Here is a 20,713-nt window from a genome sequence, read left to right as displayed (position 1 = left end):
GTGGTACAGAGATGAGGTAGTCATTCAAAAAGCATGTTAAACACTGTTATTGCACACATGCAACTTATTGTGTGACTTGTTAAGCAAATGCTTACTCCTGAACTTATTTAGGCTTGCCATAGCAAAGGGGTTGAATACTTACTGACTAAAGACATTTCATTTTTTATAAATGTTCAAAAATTTAGAAAAACATACAGTACCAGTCAAAGGTTTGGACACACCTACTCATTCAAGGATTTTCTTTATTTTTACTATTTTCTACATTGTAGAATTATAGTGAAGACATAAAAACTATGGAATAACTTCGTAACCAAAAAAGTGTTAAACAATAAAAATATATTTAATATTTTCGATTTTTCAAAGTAGCCACCCTTTGCCTTGATGACAGCTTAGCACGCTCTTGGCATTCTCTCAACCAGCTTCACATGGAATGCTTTTCCAACAGTCTTGAAGGAGTTCTCACATATGCTGAGCACTTGTTTGCTGTTTTTCCTTCACTCTGCTGTCCAACTCATCCCAAACCATCTCAATTGGTTTGTGATCGGGTGATTGTGGAGGCCAGGCCATCACTCTCCTTCTTGGTCAAATAGCCATTACACAGCATGGAGGCGTGTTGGGTCATTGTCCTGTTGAAAAAAACAAGTAATTGTCCCACTAAGTGCACACCAGATGGGATGGTGTATTGCTGCAGAATGCTGTGGTAGCCATGCTGGTTAAGTGTGCCATGAATTCTAAATAAATCCCAGACATTGTCAACAGCAAAGCACCCCCACACCATCACAATTCCTCCATGCTTCACGGTGGGAACCACACATGCGAAGATCATCCGTTCACCTACTCTGCGTCTCACAAAGACGCATTTTTGAGAAGCAAAATCTCAAATTTGGACTCATCAGACCAAAGGACAGATTTCCACTAGTCTAAAGTCCATTTCTCGTGTTACTTGGCCCAAACAAGTCTCCTCTTCTTATAGGTGTCCTTTAGTAGTGGTTTCCTTGCAGCAATTTGACCATGAAGGCCTGATTCATAGTCTCCTCTGAGTAGTTGATGTTGAGATGTGTCTGTTACTTGAATTCTATGAAGCATTTATTTGGCCTGCAATTTCTGATGCTGGTTACTCTAATGAACTTATCCTCTGCAGCAGAGGTAACTCTACGTCTTCCAGTCCTGTGGCGGTCCTCATGAGAGCCAGTTTCATCATGGCGCTTGATAGTTTTTGCAAATGTTCTGGATTGACTGACCTTCATGTCTTAAAGTAATGATGGATTGTTGTTTCTCTTTGCTTATTTGAGCTGTTCTTGACATAATATTACTAAATAGGGCCATCTTCTGTATACCACCCCTACCATGTCACAACACAACTGATTGGCTCAAATGCATTAAGAAGGAAAGAAATTCCACAAATTAACTTTTAACAAGGCACACCTGTTAATTGAAATGCTTTTCAGATGACTACCTCATGAAGTTGGTTGAGAGAATGCCAAGAGTGTGCAAAGCTGTCATCAAGGCAAAGGGTGACTACTTTGAAGAATATATTATGATTTGTTTAACATTTTTTTGGTTACTACGTCATTTCAAATCTCTTCACTATTATTATACAATGTAGAAAATAGTGAAAAATTAAGAAAATCCATTGAAAGGGGGATTCCTATTCAGTTGTACTGTTGTTGGCTTCTAGGTACATCTTTGTGACCTTCCAAACTCAGGTAGCAAGACCTACAGCGATTTGAAGTGTGTAAGCTCCGGACCCTGTTGTGCCATTTCCCCTCCCTCAGTGATCTTATCCCTGTGTGCTGTCACCATCACGATCAAATCAGCCTATTATGCCTGATCATCCGCAACCCTCTCTCTACCAGGGTGGTCAAAGTGCAAAAACTTCTGCTAAGTTTAGCAGCTCCATTTGATTTACACAAGCTACAATTTGTCTGCCTAATCCCCAATTACATTCTTTTTGGGCTGTTTCGTTGACTTTTTTCCCTTGTAATGATAAGAGTGACAGACAAGACGTGTTGCAGAGCCGCAACTCCGTGCAAGCCACAGCCGTCTCTCTGGCTCACATTATTTCCATTCCAGAAGATAAAGGAGCCGTTCTGCTCCAAAAGGTTTAGCTGTCGATTTCATATATGAAAGCCGGTGGAGTCTGGGAGAGATAGTGGTGGAGCAGTGTGGAAGAACGGCCTTACTGTGAGTGACGTTAGGAAGTTGGGAAGCAGAGAAGCAGCAATCTTTGCGCAAACAGGAGACTTCTGGTGCAGTTAAATATCTAATCTGCCTGTTCTGCCCACAAACAGGAGAAATGGGTGCCTTGTTTTCTTGTGCAACGATGATAGCACCTGTTGTGTGGTCCACATTTATTTGGTGTTCGTTCTTAGAATGACAACAATATTTGCATTTTTGAACAACTCTCAGATACATTTGAGATTTCCCTCCCTCCCTGCAACTGGTGTCAGCTGTACGCAATTAGAGATTTGAATGACTTTACTTATCACCTTTGTTGAAGGTTTATACACCGACTACATGCATAACTGCACATAACAACAAGATAAACGTTTTTTGATTCTCTAATTTCTTCTCTACGGCCTTGAGCATTAACAGTCCGGCTATGCCAAGCTACGTTGCACTTTCCATCCAATATATCGTCAACATCAATCATGGTCCATGGAGCCTGGTTGGCAGAGTCACTGATTGCCATCCAGCAGGAAGGACAGTGTCTGTCCTGTCATAGTCCGGGTCCCCTGTGTGTAATGTGTTTGAACCATCAGACATGCCATGTGGCATCCTCATGGTCATTTAGCCTAACAGGTGAGATATTCTTAAACTCTCTTATAATGCGATCATGGCCCTGCTAATCTGATTGGCAAAACAAATAATGGAATGAAGCGGCAAAATAACTAGTGAAAATCTGAAATCAATACAGGATATTCAGTTAGGTTTCTTTGCCATTAAGGAGTCTGCTGACTGCTTATTTGATTATGATTGATTGCTGTCCTCTTTATGCACTTAATCAGGTGTTTCAGACAAGCTTTCGTATCATATAAACACTCTGTAGAGCAATATTTACCTCTCTCTATGCAAATGTTGCTTTTTCTCTCCGCTGAACCCAGTGGAAATGAAGAATGCATTGTTGCTTGCCACAAAGAGCGGGCTGTGTAAACAATTGGTTCTGTTTTCAACATCAATGGTTGATTTGTCACAGCAATTAAAGATCCAGGGACAACGCCAAAGTCTCCTCATTGCTGGGCCTGATCCCAAATGGCCACGTTCCAGACTCCCCCACCCCTCACTCCCCGCTCTCCCCTTTCACCCCCCTCACTCTATCCACTCAGTGAGCTTTAGATAAAGAAAGATAAGGGAAGGCTAGTGCAAGGAGGGTCAGAGGGGAAATGTGTGTTTGAATTGCGGGGTCAAAGGAGGGCCCTGGTCTGTTTAGTAAGTGGATCCACCTGTCTCTCAACCTGGCCTGTTAGGAGAGGCTACAGCTTGAATCCATGCTGAAAAAGGAGAGTAAGGAGAGTGGGCACACCTTCCTAATCACTCTGGAACCTTGCCTCTCCCAGGACCATATATCTCCTTTTAATTTAAGCCTTGAAAAATGCACTGGGATTTAAGCATCTGATCCTGCTGGAATCAATTACATTTATTAGAGTTGCCTAATCTGTGAAGTTAATGCAGGACTTCACGGCTATTGATCAGCTCTGAAGGGTATACCCATTGTTAATTATGGGCCTGGGTGGTAGAACAAACAGCACAGAGGAGAGAAGGGGGGTGGGGGGAGACCGAGACGGTGGGACAGGTAATTAATTGTCTGCCGTGCAAATGTTATTGCTGCTTTGTGTGTACGCATGTGCTAAAAGTTGATGGGGCATGGGAAGTCAGAAGCAATTCATTTCTACCCACAACTTATTTTTGCCTGGTTGACATTTCAAATGATGGAGGATGTCAGGAGGATGTCAGGAATCCATTTCTATTCTTCCCTGGTACTTTCATGTATTTTTTTCCGCTCTTTTATCTTCTCACCCCAAACGGAATAGCTGGGTCTCAGGTCATCATGTAGGTTGGGGGCATACTAACAGATTGACTAGCAGATGATACACTGTCATGTTTTGATAATGACCACTTTGGCTTTGCCTCTCTCTTCGATAGAGGGCTCATTTCAGGCTCATCCCAAATAATTTGGTCGTTACGGAGTTCACGGCGTGCGTATATCCTGGTGTCCACTTGGCAGATGAAACATTTCCCTGATCATAACATGTCATGATGACTGAATGCTCTGATTCTTCTGTTAGAATGACCTTATCTCTCTTTCTTTCCTTCTTTCCTTCTCTTCTCTTTCTCCATTTCTCAATGTTGGCTTCTCGTCTCGCTTTTGAAATGATTTTGCCCTTGATCAGACTTACAAACAGTATTATGAGGGGGGAAATGCCCTGACTTATTCGTTCCATTCATTTCCGATGTGCCTTCTTAGGACCTGTCGAGATGTAATACTTATTTTTTTGCCAGGCGAAAATGTTCCCGAAATGGCAAGCTGTCACTGGCTCGCCCGGAATGTTGTGTGTGTTTCCCCGTGAGTGACAGACAGCCAGATAATGACTTGTTACAGGTGAAACAGACCTGTGGGAGATGAGTGTCTCTGACCTTGTGTTCTTTTCCCTCGTCTTTTTTCCCCTCCATTGCTTTTGTTTCCACTCTTATCTTTGAATAAGTGTGAATTGGCTCTACACAGAAAAAGTATTGTGTTGAACTATCATGACACCAGATCGGGAAGCAAACTTAATTCATTAAATGCTTGTACTGTCAAGCAGGGGTGCAACTTTGGTTTTAGAAGTGGGGGCGACATAATAATAAAATTGAAATTAAATTATCCAGTCTGATAAACACTCAAGACAGCCAACCCGACCGCTCGGAGGCATCCGCATTGTTCTAAAGCACACCATTGCCTCATTTTGTATCGCATTCCAATGATAAAACTGGAGGGGACCAAAATTCCCCCGCCCCTGCTGTCAAGAGAAGAAAGGAGGTCAGCGAGTTGCTCCTGGGCTATTACAATCAACCTGTGGCCACCCCAGGACCAATTCCCCTCCTCTACCCCCGAGCACTGGTCATTCTCAGAAACACTGGCCACTAAATAACATCTGCAAATAAATTCATAAAAAATCCTACAATGTGATTTTCTGGATTTTTTTCCTCATTTTTTTCTAATTTTGTCTGTCATAGTTGAAGTGTACCTATGTTGAAAATTATAGGCCTCTCTCATCTTTTTAAGTTGGAGAACTTGCACAATTGGTGGCTGACTAAATACTTTTTTGCCCCACTGTATCTAAAAATAGGTGCCCTTCTTTGCGAGGCATTGAAAGAAAAAAAAAACAGGTCTTTGTGTTTGAATCTGTGCTTGAAATTCAGTACTCGATTGAGTGACCTTACACATAATTGTGTGTGAGGTACAGAGATGGATGGGGTAGTTATTAAAAAAGCATGTTAACTACTATTATTGAACACGGAATGAGTCCATGCAACTTATTATGCAACTTATTAAGGACATTTTTAATCCTGAACGTATTTAGCCATAACAAAGGGGTTGAATAATGATTGACTCAAGACATTTTAGCTTTAAATGTTTTATTAATTTGAACTTTGAAATTATGGGGTATTGTGTGTACGTCAGTGACACAAAATCTAAATTGTATCGATTTTAACACAAAAAAATGCTAGCACAACTAAGGTTTTTAGAAATGTTTGAAAATGTATATAAAAAAAACAAGATTTATTTAAATAAGTATTCGTACCCTTTGGTATGAGACTTGAAATTGAGCTCAGGTACATCCTGTTACCATTGATCATCCTTGATGTTTTTCAACTTCATTAGAGTCCACCTGTTGTAAATTCAATTGATTGGACATGATTTGGAAAGGCACACACTTCTCTATATAAGGTCCCACAGTTGACAGTGCATCTCAGAGCAAAAACCAAGCCATGAGGTCCAAGGAATTATCCGTAGAGCGCCGAGACATGATTGAGTCGAGGCACAGATCTGGGGGAGGGTACCAAAAGAATTATACAGCATTGAAGGTCCCCAAGTACAGAGTGGCCTCCATCATTCTTAAATGGAAGACGTTTGGAACCACCAAGATTCTTCTTAGAGCTGGCCGCCTGGCCAAACTGAGTAATCAGGGGAGAAGGGCCTTGGTCAGGGAGGTGAACAAGAACCTGATGGTCACTCTGACAGAGCTCCAGAGTTCCTCTGTGGAGATGGGAGAACCTTCCAGAAGGACAACCATCTCTGCAGCACTCCACCAATCAGGCCTTTATGGTGGAGTGGCCAGATGGAAGCCACTCATCTCTTGGCATGTCCAGCCCACTCATTATCTCAGCCAATCATGGCTAGCGGGAAGGTTGCAGACTTTTTCTGTGAAGCATTTTAATTTTTAAAAAAAGTTTACGTTCAAATGGCTTTCCTGTGAAGTAGTGATGCTCGACATATGCCTGCTTTTCGGAAACAAGTAAAAAATGTTTCAAAAGTTAAAGGGCCAGAATACTATCTGAATGCACTGTATGGTTGTCTTTTTTTTTTTTTTACAGGGAATCCAATTGAGACCATGACCACCTTTCAAGGGAGACCTGCACACATTCCAATGCAATAAAAACAGAACATATTTACAAGCAATTTAAGAGAAGTGATGGTCCAGTATTTCTCCAATGGTACATCAAGTTGTGGAGAGCCTGTTTCTTAATAACCCCCAAAGCTAACAGTCATTATAAGATCATGTTAACAAGTCCCCAGTCTTTATTCAGAGCTTTTCATTCTAATTAGACTAGAAAGAAAGGGCTCTCCTGGGCCCCGCTCATCAAAGTGCAGGTGATTACACCCAGCAGAGACAATCTGTAATTTAGTGAACAAGAGCTCACCTTTCTCCTTTTCTCTTTTTGTCAGTTTGGCCTAACTCACTTTTTGTTTTTCAATCTTCCCATCTTTTTATGCAGTGGTCGTAGAGATTAGACTGAACAGAATAAGGGCAGGTCTGTTTCCACAGAGGACATTTGAGAGGGAGGCTTTTGTGTGAGGATGGCCAGCCATGCCAAGAGCCTGTATGGTACACGTACACCCCCCCTCCCCCCTCCCTCCCTCCCCACCCAGGCTGTCCATGGCAGAATCATTACCCCATTACTCAAGTAATGTGTGTTGCAGAGTATGCAGGATACCAGGGCTCACTGGTATGGAAGGCTTAGCGGAGATTGTACCCCCACAAGCTCTACATGTCAGGTCATGCACTTTTAACGACAGCTAGGCCGGTGTCTAGAACACATCTGTCTGAATGCCCCTTATCCATCAGAGCTGGCCCTTGACTTGTGTGTGTGTGTGTGTACGGACAGGAAATGTGTTGTATTTTTTTTAAATATTAAGCCCAAATATCAACATGATAATAATCTTCATTGTGATAATTGATGATTATCAAAATAATCATGTACAGAGAAAGGCTAACTCAATGCATTGTAGTGAGGACATTGGCACAGTAGACACAGATACAGTGGTCTAAGTCATGTTCCTGTTAAAGTCCTGCCCTTACTGCAGTGTTGGCTGCATCTCCACAATGCAAATAGCCACGGTGAGACAAAGGCGCTACTTGCATCATTTCCTTAATCGCGCAGGTAAATTGGACTATTAGAGTAATTAGTATCCAGCATGCCGTGGTTGCTTGATAGATTGCGGGTCGGATTATATTGACTTTCTCCCAGGGTGATATATTGACTAATTCAGAAGCTCTTAAAATGCTGTGAGAGTGTCCTCCTGGTCACCAGCATCAGCTCAACACACAGTTCACGTTTGCTCATTTAGTTTGCTTTCACTCCTTTTCTATTACTGTACATTGACATTCATTCCTCATACCGGCCTCATTATTTATCTGTGGATATGTTCTGAACCAGGGATGAGGAAAAGAAAAGAGGAGCTTTGTGTTGATTGGCCGCTGTGCTGCCGAAGGACAATTTTTGGGCGCCATCATCAACTCCTCGCATTGAAAGCACATCAACATAGACCTGATGTGTTGATACTGCCCAACCGTGCACATTTGTGACAGACATGTTAGTGGTAGTATATGCTGTCCCCCAATCAGATGATAATGTACAAAAACTGGTCTCTCCAGTGATTCTATGTGGGCCATAGTTATTGCTAGATTGCGAGCACATTTTTAACCATGTGTTTCTTTCTCTCCTTCAGAACCGATGAGAACCCCGAAGAGACTGAAGATTGCAGAGACCCAGGCCAGATTCATCGCTGTGGACTGGGAGTCTCTGGGCTACAATATTACCCGCTGCCACACCTTCAACGTCACCATCTGCTACCGTTACTACAACGCCAACAACCAGACCAAGGCCGACTGCCTGGACATGGACCCCAAGGCCCCACGCCACGTGGTGGGCAACCTGCCCCCCAACACCAATGTCAGTCTCAAGATGATCCTCACCAACCCCGAAGGACGCAAGGAGAGCGATGAGACCATCATCCAGACAGATGAAGATGGTATGTGTACTGGTGTATTGTGTGTAGATGGATGACAAAAATCAATTGAATGAATTTTGAATTCAGGCTGTAACGCAACAAAATGTGGAATAAGTCAAAGGGTGTGAATACTTTTCTTTTTTAAACGTATTTCTAATACTCCTTTATTTAGAAAAGATGGATGTGTCTCGCTCTGTTTGTAACCAGTTGACTGACACATACTTATTGCTGCCCCCTGTGATTCCTACAGCTGGGCTGAGTTAGCCATTTCAAAGCAGAGCACGTTTTCTCCCTGCTGCTCTCTGAATAGATGCTAGCTGGAGAGGCTAACCAAGGGCTGAAATAACAGCACTGGTCGCAGCTTGGAATTTGTAACTCACATTAAACGCTTCAGCATTATAATAATACAGCCAGGTGACCAGCTGTATCCTGTGACTCCGGCAGACATGTTGTCCCTTGATGAGGACCTGTTTAAATCTCACCTCACATTCTCACAAACCCAGGAGATAATGCTAGTGAAATGACTGAGTCCTCTGTAGGGGTTCCACCAGAATTTATTCAATTTTTTTCATGCCAGATTCTGTATGTAGCTAGAGCTTAGATGTTTAGGTGATATTCAGCTCATGCTGTACATGTTGCTGTACATGTTACTGCCCCTTTCTACCGTTTGTTTTGTTAAGATTGGTTTGTATGACTTTTCATTGTATTCTCTCATTGTGTTCTCTCAGAAAAATCTCTTTTTATTTCCATGTCAAACCAACCCCATTTTCAGCAGCATCAGACAGGAAAAAGGAATGCTAGATTTTTCGTTGTGGAAAAAGACGTCTCAGTGACATCCATCCAATAGTTTTGAAAAATAGATGGTTGTCTGACTGCGGGGCGAGTAGAGGAGAAGAGAGGTTCACGTAAACAGTTCTTCTAAGACTGATCCGTAGACCGCAGACAAGCGTCCCCGCCACCCCGAGCCTTGCTCGTCTCTTCAGACAGACAGGCCTGACAAGCACTCAGTCATGTGACCTGGTAACGCTTCTGCTCTCTGTCTGTATGCTGTGAAGGAGAGGGCTTTGGATGTCCCCAACCCAGCTTGACTAGAACACAGCCCAGGCAGGCAGGCAGCCCCATGGCAGAACAGTCTCGTGGCAGCTGTAGAGACCCATGGGACTGCCAGGTTTCATCAGCAGTGAGGAGGCTGTCAGTCAGTAAAAAAACCATACAACAGATAGGTGCAGGGAAATGTGTTGTTTTGCAGGGTTAAAATGTATTAAATTGTTTTTTTCACTCATCAATCTACACACAGTAAGTACCCCATAGTGACAAAGCAAAAACTGTTTTTTAGAAATGTTAGCAAATGTATAAATAAATAAAACAAATTAAATATGACATTTACATAAGTATTCAGACCCTTTATTCAGTACTTTGTTGAAGCACCTTTGGCAGCGATTACAGTCTTGGGTGTTGCGCTACAAGCTTGGCACACCTGTGTTTGGGGAGTTTCTCCCATTCTTCTCTGCAGATCCTCTCAAGCTCGGTCAGGGTGGATGGGGAGCATCTCTGCACAGCTATTTTCAGGTCTCTCCAGAGATGTTCGATCGGGTTCAAGTCCGGGCTCTGGCCGGGCCACTCAAGGTCATTCAGAGACTTGTCCCGAAGCCAATTGTGCGTTGTTTTGGCTGTGTGCTTAGGGTCGTTGTCCTGTTGGAAGGTGAACCTTCACCCCAGTCTGAGGTCGTGAGCGCTGTAGAGCAGGTTTTCATCATGGCTCTGAATACTTATATAAATAAGGTGTGTGTGTGTGTGTGTGTGTGTGTTTGCAAATGTTTTGCCAAATGTTCTAAAAACCTGTTTTCGCTTTCTTAGTAAGGATTATTGTGAGTAGAATGATGAGGGAAATAAACAATTCAATACATTTTAGAATAAGGCTGTAACGTAACTAAATATAGAAAAAGTCAAGGGTTCTGAATACTTTCCTAATACACTGTATACAGTGTATATGAAATTCTATACTCAATACCTAGATTTTTCACCTATCACAATTCATGTCAGAGAGGTCTGGCATGCTGTGGTTTCTCAGGCTGATGGCTTTGCTTTATTGGTGAAAGGGACAGAGCCTCCAAATTATAGGAGACTAATTTGATCATAAAACATGCAGATGACAGAGAGAAAGGATGCTCTTGAAAGGATATTGCACCTTGATTATCTAATCTCATGTAAATTCATTGTCCAAATTCAATAAAAACCACTGGGGATTCGAGTGCCTCCTATTCAACACACGCGCAACGCTCTACATTATTATGCCATTTTCAACATGCTGCTTTGCTGTAAGTAAAAACAGTCAGTGGTCTCGTTACAGGCGTACAGGCTCAGGAGTGTCTCTCTCTTTGAGAATAGTATTCATTACAGTACTGTGGCCTTCCTTTGATTGCATTAGGACCTACTCCTCCTGTCTTCTGTCCTAATGCAGTGCCTGGCCCCGTTCCAAGCCAGTCCATGAAAGCCACACCGTTTGAGGATCGGATCTTCCTTTACTGGAAGGAACCACTGGAGCCCAATGGGATCATAACTCAGTATGAGGTAATGAAGGACTATGGCCAGGGGGATCGGTGGGGAGAGGTGGGGGAAGGGAGGGGATCGGTGGGGTGAGGGGAGAGGTGGAGGGCGAGAGGTGGGGGGGAGGGAGCGAGAGAGAAGGGGAGAGGTGGGGGAAGGATGGGAGGAGGAAGTGGGGGGAGGGGAGGGGAGAGGTGGGAAGAGGGAGATTAGAAGGGGAGGGTTGGCAGAGGTGGGGGGAGGGAGGTGAGAGGTGGGGGGAGGGAGGGGAGGGGGAGGGGGAGGGGAGGGGGGGGTTGGATGGTAGACAAGCCTGTCTAGGATCCACATGGGGTTTGTATATCTAAACCATATTTCACAGGTGTTTTTAATCTTTACTATCCCTCTGGAAACCAGCACAGATGAGTGAAAAACGTTCTGTTCCTTTTTCATATAGGACTATGGTGGAAATACTGTAACTCTAAAAGGGGAGTGTGGGTTTTAAAGGGAACTCATTGTATGCTACTGTTGTAAAATACTATTTTCAGTACTTCTTAGATACAGTATGAAGGTGTACTGATCCATCATTGAATGGTTTGTATTTTTAAAGTTAATAACCCACAATGATTCATAGCTTGTGTGCAGTGGGGTGAATCTGAAGAAACATTTTTTAATTCTCAAGTGTTATCCAGCTTTAGGAATATGAGAACACTGACCCACATAATCCAAGGGAATGTGGATTATAGTGCCCACAAAACTCATTACTAAACTAAGGACCCTGGGACTAAACACCTCTCTCTGCAACTGGATCCTGGACTTCCTGACGGGCTGCCCCGGGGTGGTAAGGGTAGGCAACAACACGTCTGCCATGCTGATTTTCAACACGGGGGCCCCTAAGCGGTGTGTGCTTAGTCCCCTTCTGTACCCCCTGTTCACCCACAATTGCATGGCCAAGCACGACTCCAACACCATCATTAAGTTTTCTGATGACACAACAGTAGGACTGATCACCGACAATGATGAGACAGCCTATAGGGAGATCAGAAACCTGTCAGTGTGGGGCCAGGACAACAACTTGTCCCTCAACGTGTGCAAGACAAAAGAGATGATCGTGGACTACGTTCACCCACATTCACATCGACAGGCTGTAATTAGAGCGGGTGGAGAGTTTCTTCACCAACAAACTATCATGGTCCAAACACACCAAGATAATTGTAAAGAGTGCACGACAAAATATTTTCCACCTCATGAGACTGAAAAGATTTGGCATGGGTCCCCAGATCTTCAAAAAGTTATTCAGCTGCACCATGGAGAGCATCCTGACCGGATGCATAACTGCCCGGTATGGCAACTGCTCATCCTCCGACTGTAAGGAGCTACATAGGGTATTGCGTACGGACCAGTACATCCCTGGGGCCAAGCTTCCTACCATCCAGGACCTACAGTACCAGTCAAAAGTTTGGACACCTATTCATTCCAGGGTTTTCTTTGTTTTTACTATTTTATACATTGTAGAATAATAGTGAAGACATCAAAACTATGAAATAACACATATGGAATTATGTAGTAACCAAAAAAGTGTTAAACAAATCTAAATATATTTTATATTTGAGATTCTTCAAAGTAGCCACCCTTTGCTTTGATGACAGCGTTGCACACTCTTGGCAACCTTGAATGTGTCCAAACTTTTGATGGCTACTGTATATACTAGGTGGTGTCAGAGGGAGGCCCCAAAGATTGTCCAAGACTCCAGTCACCCAAGTAATAGACTGTTCTCTCTCCTACCGCACGGCAATCGGTACCGGAGCACCAAATCTAGGTCCAAGAGGCTCCTTAACAGCTTCTACCCCAAGCCATATGACTGCTGAGCAATTAATCAAATGGCCACCCGGACTATTTATATTGACCCCCCCGCCTGTTTTTACATTGCTGCTGCCAACTGTTTATTATCTATGCATAGTCACCTGCATGCACAAATTACATCGACTAATCAGTACCCTCGCACATTGACTCGGTAACCCCTGTATAAAGCATATTGTTATTGTTATTTTATTGTTACTTTTTTACTTTTACTTTTTTACTTCTTAAATCAATTTCTTGACCTGCATTGTTGGTTCAGGGCTTGTAAGTAAGCATTTCACTGTAAGTTCTACACCTGTTGTTTTCGGCACATGTGACAAATACAATTTGATTTGATGTACATCTTCAATCAGCTGATATCTCAAAGTGCTGTACAGAGAAACCCAGCCTAAAACCCCAAACAGCAAGCAATGCAGGTGTAGAAGCACGGTGGCTAGGAAAAACTCCCTAGAAAGGCCAAAACCTAGGAAGAAACCTAGAGAGGAACCAGGCTATGAGGGCTGGCCAGTCCTCTTCTGGCTGTGCCGGGTGGAAATTTTTAACAGAACATGGCCAAGATGTTCAAATGTTCATAAATGACCAGCAGGGTCGAATAATAATAATCACAATAGTTGTCGAGGGTGCAGAAAGTCAGCACCTCAGGAGTAAATGTCAGTTGGCTTTTCATAGCCGATCATTAAGAGTATCTCTACCGCTCTTGCTGTCACTAGAGAGTTGAAAACAGCAAGTCTGGGACAGGTAGCACGTCCGGTGAACAGGTCAGGGTTCCATAGCCGCAGGCAGAACAGTTGAAACTGCAGCAGCAGCACGGCCAGGTGGACTGGGGACAGCAAGGAGTTATCATGCCAGGTAGTCCTGAGGCATGGTCCTAGGGCTCAGGTCCTCCGAGAGAGAGAAAGACAGAGAAAGAGAGAATTAGAGAGAGCATACTTAAATTCACACAGGGCACCAGATAAGACACGAGAAGTACTCCAGATATAACAGACTGATCCTAGCCCCCGACACATAAACTACTGCAGCATTAATACTGGAGGCTGAGACAGGTAGGGGTCTGGAGACACTGTGGACCCATCCGATGAGACCCCCGGACAGGGCCAAACAGGCAGGATATAACCCCACCCACTTTGCCAAAGCACAGCCCCCACACCACTAGCGGGATATCTTCAACCACCAACTTACCATCCCGAGACAAGGCAGAGTATAGCCCACAAAGATCTCTGCCATGGCACAACCCAAGGGGGGCGCCAACCCAGACAGGAAGATCATGTCAGTGACTCAACCCACTCAAGTGACGCACCCCTCCTAGGGACGGCATGGAAGAGCACCAGTAAGCCAGTGACTCAGCCCCTGTAATAGGGTTAGAGTCAGAGAAGGGAACCGGCCAGGCAGAGACAGCAAGGGTAGTTAGTTGCTCCAGAGCCTTTCCGTTCACCTTCACACTCCTGGGCCAGACTACACTCATCTCTTCAGTGGGTCAGATGATTGAGTCTTCAGTAAAGACTTAAAGGTTGAGACCGAGTCTGCGTCTCTCACATGGGTAGGCAGACCATTCCATAAAAATGGAGCTCTATAGGAGAAAGCCCTGCCTCCAGCTGTTTGCTTAGAAATTCTAGGGACAATTAGGAGGCCTGCGTCTTGTGACCATAGCGTACGTGTAGGTATGTACGGCAGGAAAGATTAGGTAGGAGCAAGCCCATGTAATGCTTTGTAGGTTAGCAGTAAAACCTTGAAATTAGCCCTTGCCTTAACAGGAAGCCAGTGTAGGGAGGCTAGCACTGGAGTAATATGATCAAATATTTTGGTTCTAGTCAGGATTCTAGCAGCCGTATTTAGCACTAACTGAAGATTATTTAGTGCTTTATCCAGGTAGCCAGAAAGTAGAGCATTGCAGTAGTCTAAACTAGAAGTAACAAAAGCATGGGTTAATTTTTCTGCATTTTTGGATAGACAGTTTCTGATTTTTGCAATGTTATGTAGATGGAAAAAAGTCTTGATATGTTCGTCAAAAGAGAGATCAGGGTCCAGAGCAACGCTGAGATCCTTCACAGTTTTATTTGAAACGACTGTACAACCATCAAGATTAATTGTCAGATTCAACAGAAGATCTCTTTGTTTCTTGGGACCTAGAACAAGCATCTCTGTTTTGTCCGAGTTTAAAAGTTGAACATTTGCAGCTATCCACTTCCTTTTGTCTGAAACACAGGCTTCTAGCAAGGGCAATTTTGGGGCTTCACCATGTTTCATTGAAATGTACAGCTGTGTGTCATCCACATAGCAGTGAAAGTTAACATTATGTTTTCAAATGACATCCCCAAGAGGTAAAATATATAGTGAAAACAATAGTGGTCCTAAAACGGAACCTCGAGGAACACCAAAATGTACAGTTGATTTGTCAGAGGACAAACCATTCACAGAGACAAACTGATATCTTTCCGACAGATAAGATCTAGCCAGGCCAGAACTTGTCCGTGTAGACCAATTTGGGTTTCCAATCTCTCCAAAAGAATGTGGTGATCGATGGTATCAAAAGCAGCACTAAGGTCCAGGAGCACAAGGACAGATGCAGAGCTTCGGTCTGACGCCATTAAAAGGTAATTTACCACCTTGACAAGTGCAGTCTCAGTGCTATGATGGGGTCTAAAACCAGACTGAAGCATTTCGTATACATTGTTTGTCTTCAGGAAGGCAGTGAGTTGCTGCCGATAGTTTTTTATATTTTCTGGGTCAAGGTTTGGCTTTTTAAAGAGAGGATTTATTGCTGCCACTTTTAGTGAGTTTGGTACACATCCATCCGGTGGATAGAGAGCCGTTTAACATGACACACATACTACATAATGCCATGGGAAGTCACATACTCAACTATATTATCACACATTTTAGTTCAGGCTTACAAGTGTTAATATATGCATTCCATATGTACCTCGAGTTATGGCTGTGCGGCATACTGCATTTTATGATATACCGGTATTGATGCAGGGACCGGTTTGGGTTTTTACTTTACCTTCTATACCGGTATTTGAATGTTTGGTTTGTTAAATGTGATACGCCATGTGTAATGTCCATTTTTATAGTTTACTTCGCTACTTGAGTCATCTCTCTCTGCTCTTTCTCTCTGTGCCACTTTCCACAGAGCTAGCCAGGCCCCCTGTCACTCAAGGAGCGCATTTGATGTCCCTCAACCACGAGACACTTGTGTTCAGTCTGCTTGGTCAATGCAGCACATACAACAATGTTGATGACAATGATGCTGTTTTCACTTTGCTTCTTAATATAAATCCACTAGCGTTCTATAATGACACTATTAGTTTGTGTTTCTTAAATCAGCAAACAGCTAGTTTGTCTTTTCTCAGCAATTTTCCCTAAATCTTGTGAGATGCTAATGCTAATAGCTTGCAACCTAGCTAATAAATGTACTGATAAGAGCAAACGTAGCTAGCTAATACAGCCTGATAATACCGGTGGTGGTGTTAACCTAAATCAGAATGTTGTTTGTGCAACCGTGTCTTCTAAATCAACATATTCTTGCTTTGCATATTCCTCTTTATCTACATGAAGTAGCTAAGAGAAAACATACAATGTAGCCAAAGTTTCCTCTAGGAAACGTTTATCAACACTTTAGTTCCTACCTTGTCACAATAACTCCTCCCTGCATTTTAATTTGTTGTCATCTCAAACAACTCTGTATTCAAAGTGCCCACTATTATATTCTAACTATATAATAAGAATAGTCATTCTATTTCCATTTTTTCCTACAGTTTTGCTCTAATTTGCAAGTCAAATCGCAACATTTGGTTAAAAATAAGTCCTAGATTGTTTGCCCATATCATACAGCCCTACGTGGCAGCGTGGAAATTATCTAAATTGAGCAGAGGTGTAAAGTACTTAAGTAAAAATACTTTACTTAAGTCATTTTTTTTTGTTTTGTTATCTGTACTTTACTTTACTATTTTTCTTTTTGATAACTTTAACTTTTACTTCACTACATTCCTAATGAAAATACTGTACTCTTTACTCCACACATTTTCTCTGACACCTAAAAGTACTCGTTACATTTTGAATGCTTAGCAGGACAGGAAAATGGTCCAATTCACGCACTTGTCAAGAGGACATCCCTGGTCATCTACTTCCTCTGATCTGGAGGACTCACTAAACACAAATACTTTGTTTGTAAATTATGTCTGAGTGTTGGAGTGTGTCGTCCGTAAATAAAAAATAAAATGGTGCCATCTGGTTTGCTTAATGATTTAAAAAATGATTTATACTTTTCTTTTGATACTTAAGTACATTTTATCAATTACTTTTACTTTTGATGCTTACGTATATTTAAAACCAAATGCAGGAATGATAAACGTGCTGAAATTGGTTTTGGTTGAAGTTGAATTGAACAGTATAAAAGATTCAGAATGGAGAAAGACTCATTGAAATCACTTAGAATGTATGTGTTGCCACCCTAGGATCACTCACTACTCACAAAGCACCCTAGGATCACTCACTACTCACAAAGCACCCTAGGATCACTCACTACTCAAAAAGCAAATGTACAACTTTTATTATTCAAAAACTAAAAATACTGCCAAATACCGTCCAATTTTGTTAAAATACCATGATATTTTGCACATATCGCCCAGCCCTACCTCAAGTCAATACACAATGGAGAAAAATCACTCAAAAACACTCATTTGTTGTACTTTGCTACGTATGTGCATTCCACCTACTTAAACACAGATAAAGTTTCTACCACGGCATAATGTTACCGAATGTCTGTAACCATTCGTATGAACACTTTTCAACAGCTCATTAGGTAAATATTGTATGTCCCTCTCCTCTCCCTCCCCTAACAGATCGCCTACAGTGGTATTCGGTCCTTTGACCCCTCGGTGCCAATAATGCGCCCCCCTCTAATCGTGTCTCTGCCCTGGAACACTTCTCACCACGTCTTCAACCAGCTGCACCCTGGCACCACCTACCAGTTCATCATACGAGCCAGCACCGTCAAGGGCTTCGGCCCCCCGACCACACTCAACGTCACCACCAACATCTCAGGTACATTTATTTAACATTAATTTATCCAGGAAGTCCCATTGAGTTCAGAAAATCTATTTTAGAAGAGAAACGTATGTATGCAGTATTATGGCTGTAGTGTTACAGCTGCTAGACTATTAATAGTGCTACCAGAGCAAATATTGTTTATTAATCAAGTCAAATTAAATTGATGCATAATGTAGTTGTTGTCTTATGACATTCCTGCCTGTTGTTGTTTTGGTAAAAAGGGTCTGGTAGCGCTGCAGGTTCAAATAGCATCTAGGAAGCAAATTAACCAGAATGGGGTAACAAAAAAATTGGTTGGGTTATGGGTTGGTTCGCTTATCGGTTTTCTGAGCAAGTTCTACCATGATACTAAGCACAGCACTGAGATATCTCTCAGTCATTTTGATCGTGTCAGACTCCGTTCCGTAATGGAATATCTGGATGCTCTGTACCTGTTGGAGTAATTTTCTGAAGCACACATTTTTCCCAATTCTAATCTTGGCAGCACTCAACATGTCCTAGACCGGGATGTATTTGGAATCTGTTGAAATGACAGCCTAGGACCTCATTAGATGATAATGCAAACCACATCAATCAAATTAACCAGGTGAATGGAAGCTAAAAGCTTCCTTAATGGAAAATGAGGCCAGTAACCTTTCTTTAAATAAGAGGAGCCTGGTGCTTTTTGCGCTAAGCGCCTACTTCCAAGATATGTAATGTACGTAATGTAGATGTAATCACGCAGTTCCTGCGTTTTGGCAAAACTGCTATTGTCAATTTGTCAGGTTGCAATTCCCAGAAGTGTTTTAGAAAACATGTTCCAAGCAGGAAATATATATATATATATATTTTTTTTTTACTTTGCAGTGCTATATTAAAGTTCAGCCAAGTTCAAAATTAAACATAATGTGTCCTGATAGAGCATGCCTTTCTCAAGACTTCAACATATTACACCCCATTGCCGACAATTTTCCTCCTCCTGTGATTTTGCACTAAATTCTTGTCTGTCTGGTGTGCTTTTTCCCCATAGCCCCAACACTGGAAGAGTATGATGGGTCCGAGGCGTTTCTGAATGAAACGGCCACCACCATCACCGTCCTACTGAAGCCCGCTCAGGCCAAAGGTGCCCCTATCAGGTGAGAGAACTAATGCCTGGCTTTTTTTGGTCCAAGAGTTCCGTCTAGTCATTTTAATGAAGGTCATCCATCTGTTTACCAGGACATCTCTGTCAGGACGTTTGTGTTGTGTCGCTCCCTGTAGCACATCCCACAAATAGAGAGAGCAGTACTGGGTAATGTCTACAGAGACTCTACAGGGAATTTACATATTCTGGTCCATGGCCCTGCCGATCTCCATTTGATTTGGCCATTGTTGGCCTGTGCCTTTTCATTTCCTCTCCCCTATCACAATCGGCAGGGATGGAGTTGGAAGGTACTTGTCATAAAGAGGATTTGGAGAGAACTCTTTGTGCTCAGATTCAGTAAATCACCTATTATGCAACCAGGCCTGTTCTTTGATTGTGAAATTGGAGGGGCTGTGTATTGAAAGGGAAAGAACAACAGCCCTGATAACAAAACCACCTGACTGCATTTCTTTCTCACAAGCACTCACTCAGTATATGTGGCAGTTGTAGCTAATATGTCACACCCACTTCTAATTTTGAGCAAATGTTTTTGGGTGTTTTTTTTTCTGGAATACAGATTTTGTGTACAGTATAATGCTACAAATATCATAAAGACTAATTGGATAGTCAGATATCAAATATGCAATGGAGGATGGTGTTAGCAAAGTACGAGGAAACATACTACGACTAGGATTATGTCATGCTTTTACCAGCTTGAAGGATTTAGGTGCATCAACGAAACAAAGATGTGTGTTATCAAAGGGATCGTTTAATTTGACTCGTTTTGGCAGTGCTCTGTAAAACTGGCCAAGCTCTGATGGAAGCCGATTGGCTAATCACGCAGCAGGTCTGTGTAGCGGTAATTTAGAGAGGGTTGTTTAAGGTGTGTATGAGAGATTGAGTTATAGCGAGCCTCAGACCATTTGTCCAGGTAATTTGTAACATTTTGTCATTGACAAGCAGTACAGGGTAGAGGAAAGAGCCCGAGCACTCACCCTATTTTGGTGGAAGAGAATTTTGTGTCCATCTGCGACCGGCATTATGGAGTGTCACTTGTATTTTAGATCTGCGGTGCTTTGAGCTAAAATAGGAGCTATGGAAGGTCAGGGATGTGGAGATGGCTGTCAGGGCACTTGGGCGATAATGGTGAGGGAAGGGGGGTCAGGGGGACAGAGATACGCCCCTGGGCAGTCATTACCAAGGGTGGGAGGAGGGGTCGCGCTCTCTGAGCGGAACTAAGGGTAGTGAAGTCTAGGAGGTGGCTCTGAGCTGTGGATGCGGAAGGAAGGTATGTTTACAGCTCCATGAGTGTGTGAAGGGGCTTCTCCTTGCCCTGCCCTGTGTTAATAAGTTGCCCTGGCACTGTGGTTTTTGCGTGTCTCGCCACATTAACAAAGACCCTCAGGGGGAGAGATGAAGCACAGCAGTGTGACTCTGAAATACAAATGATAGACCTGACCTGTTACTCTCACTGGAGGTTCATCAACTCCCATTCAGGGGGGTTTCTCTACAGCCTCCCAGTCTGAGAGAATGGATTGTTATTAGTTAAAGGCCATGTGCAGATAAAGGGGCTCTGGTAGAAATTGCAAGGCCTGTAACGTACGACGTTGCCAAGCCAGGGCTTATTCCAAGTGTTAAGCTCATTTGGCATGCCCTCTCTGTGCTCCGTGAAGTGAGAGATT

The 20,713-nt window shown here is 42.9% G+C and overlaps 1 protein-coding gene across 50 annotated transcripts in view; it reads left to right on the top strand.

Annotated features, from left to right (window-relative positions):
• The window catches only part of LOC110529548 (receptor-type tyrosine-protein phosphatase kappa), a 159,486-nt gene that overhangs the window by 108,355 nt on the left and 30,418 nt on the right, over positions 1-20,713 (top strand). For all 50 annotated transcript variants that reach the window (XM_090242767.1, XM_090242762.1, XM_090242755.1 and 47 more), the window contains 4 exons: positions 8,213-8,515; positions 10,956-11,065; positions 17,722-17,923; positions 18,939-19,044. In XM_090242767.1, coding sequence (XP_090098893.1) covers positions 8,213-8,515; positions 10,956-11,065; positions 17,722-17,923; positions 18,939-19,044 — 721 coding nt within the window. The remainder of the gene's footprint in view (positions 1-8,212; positions 8,516-10,955; positions 11,066-17,721; positions 17,924-18,938; positions 19,045-20,713) is intronic.

This window comes from Oncorhynchus mykiss, chromosome 8 (assembly GCF_057628025.1).
Source record: "Oncorhynchus mykiss isolate SJ-2025 chromosome 8, ASM5762802v1, whole genome shotgun sequence".
Classification (NCBI taxonomy): domain Eukaryota; kingdom Metazoa; phylum Chordata; class Actinopteri; order Salmoniformes; family Salmonidae; genus Oncorhynchus; species Oncorhynchus mykiss.
The sequence above is the reverse complement of the archived record's forward strand: the minus strand, read 5'-3'. Positions and strand labels throughout refer to the sequence as shown.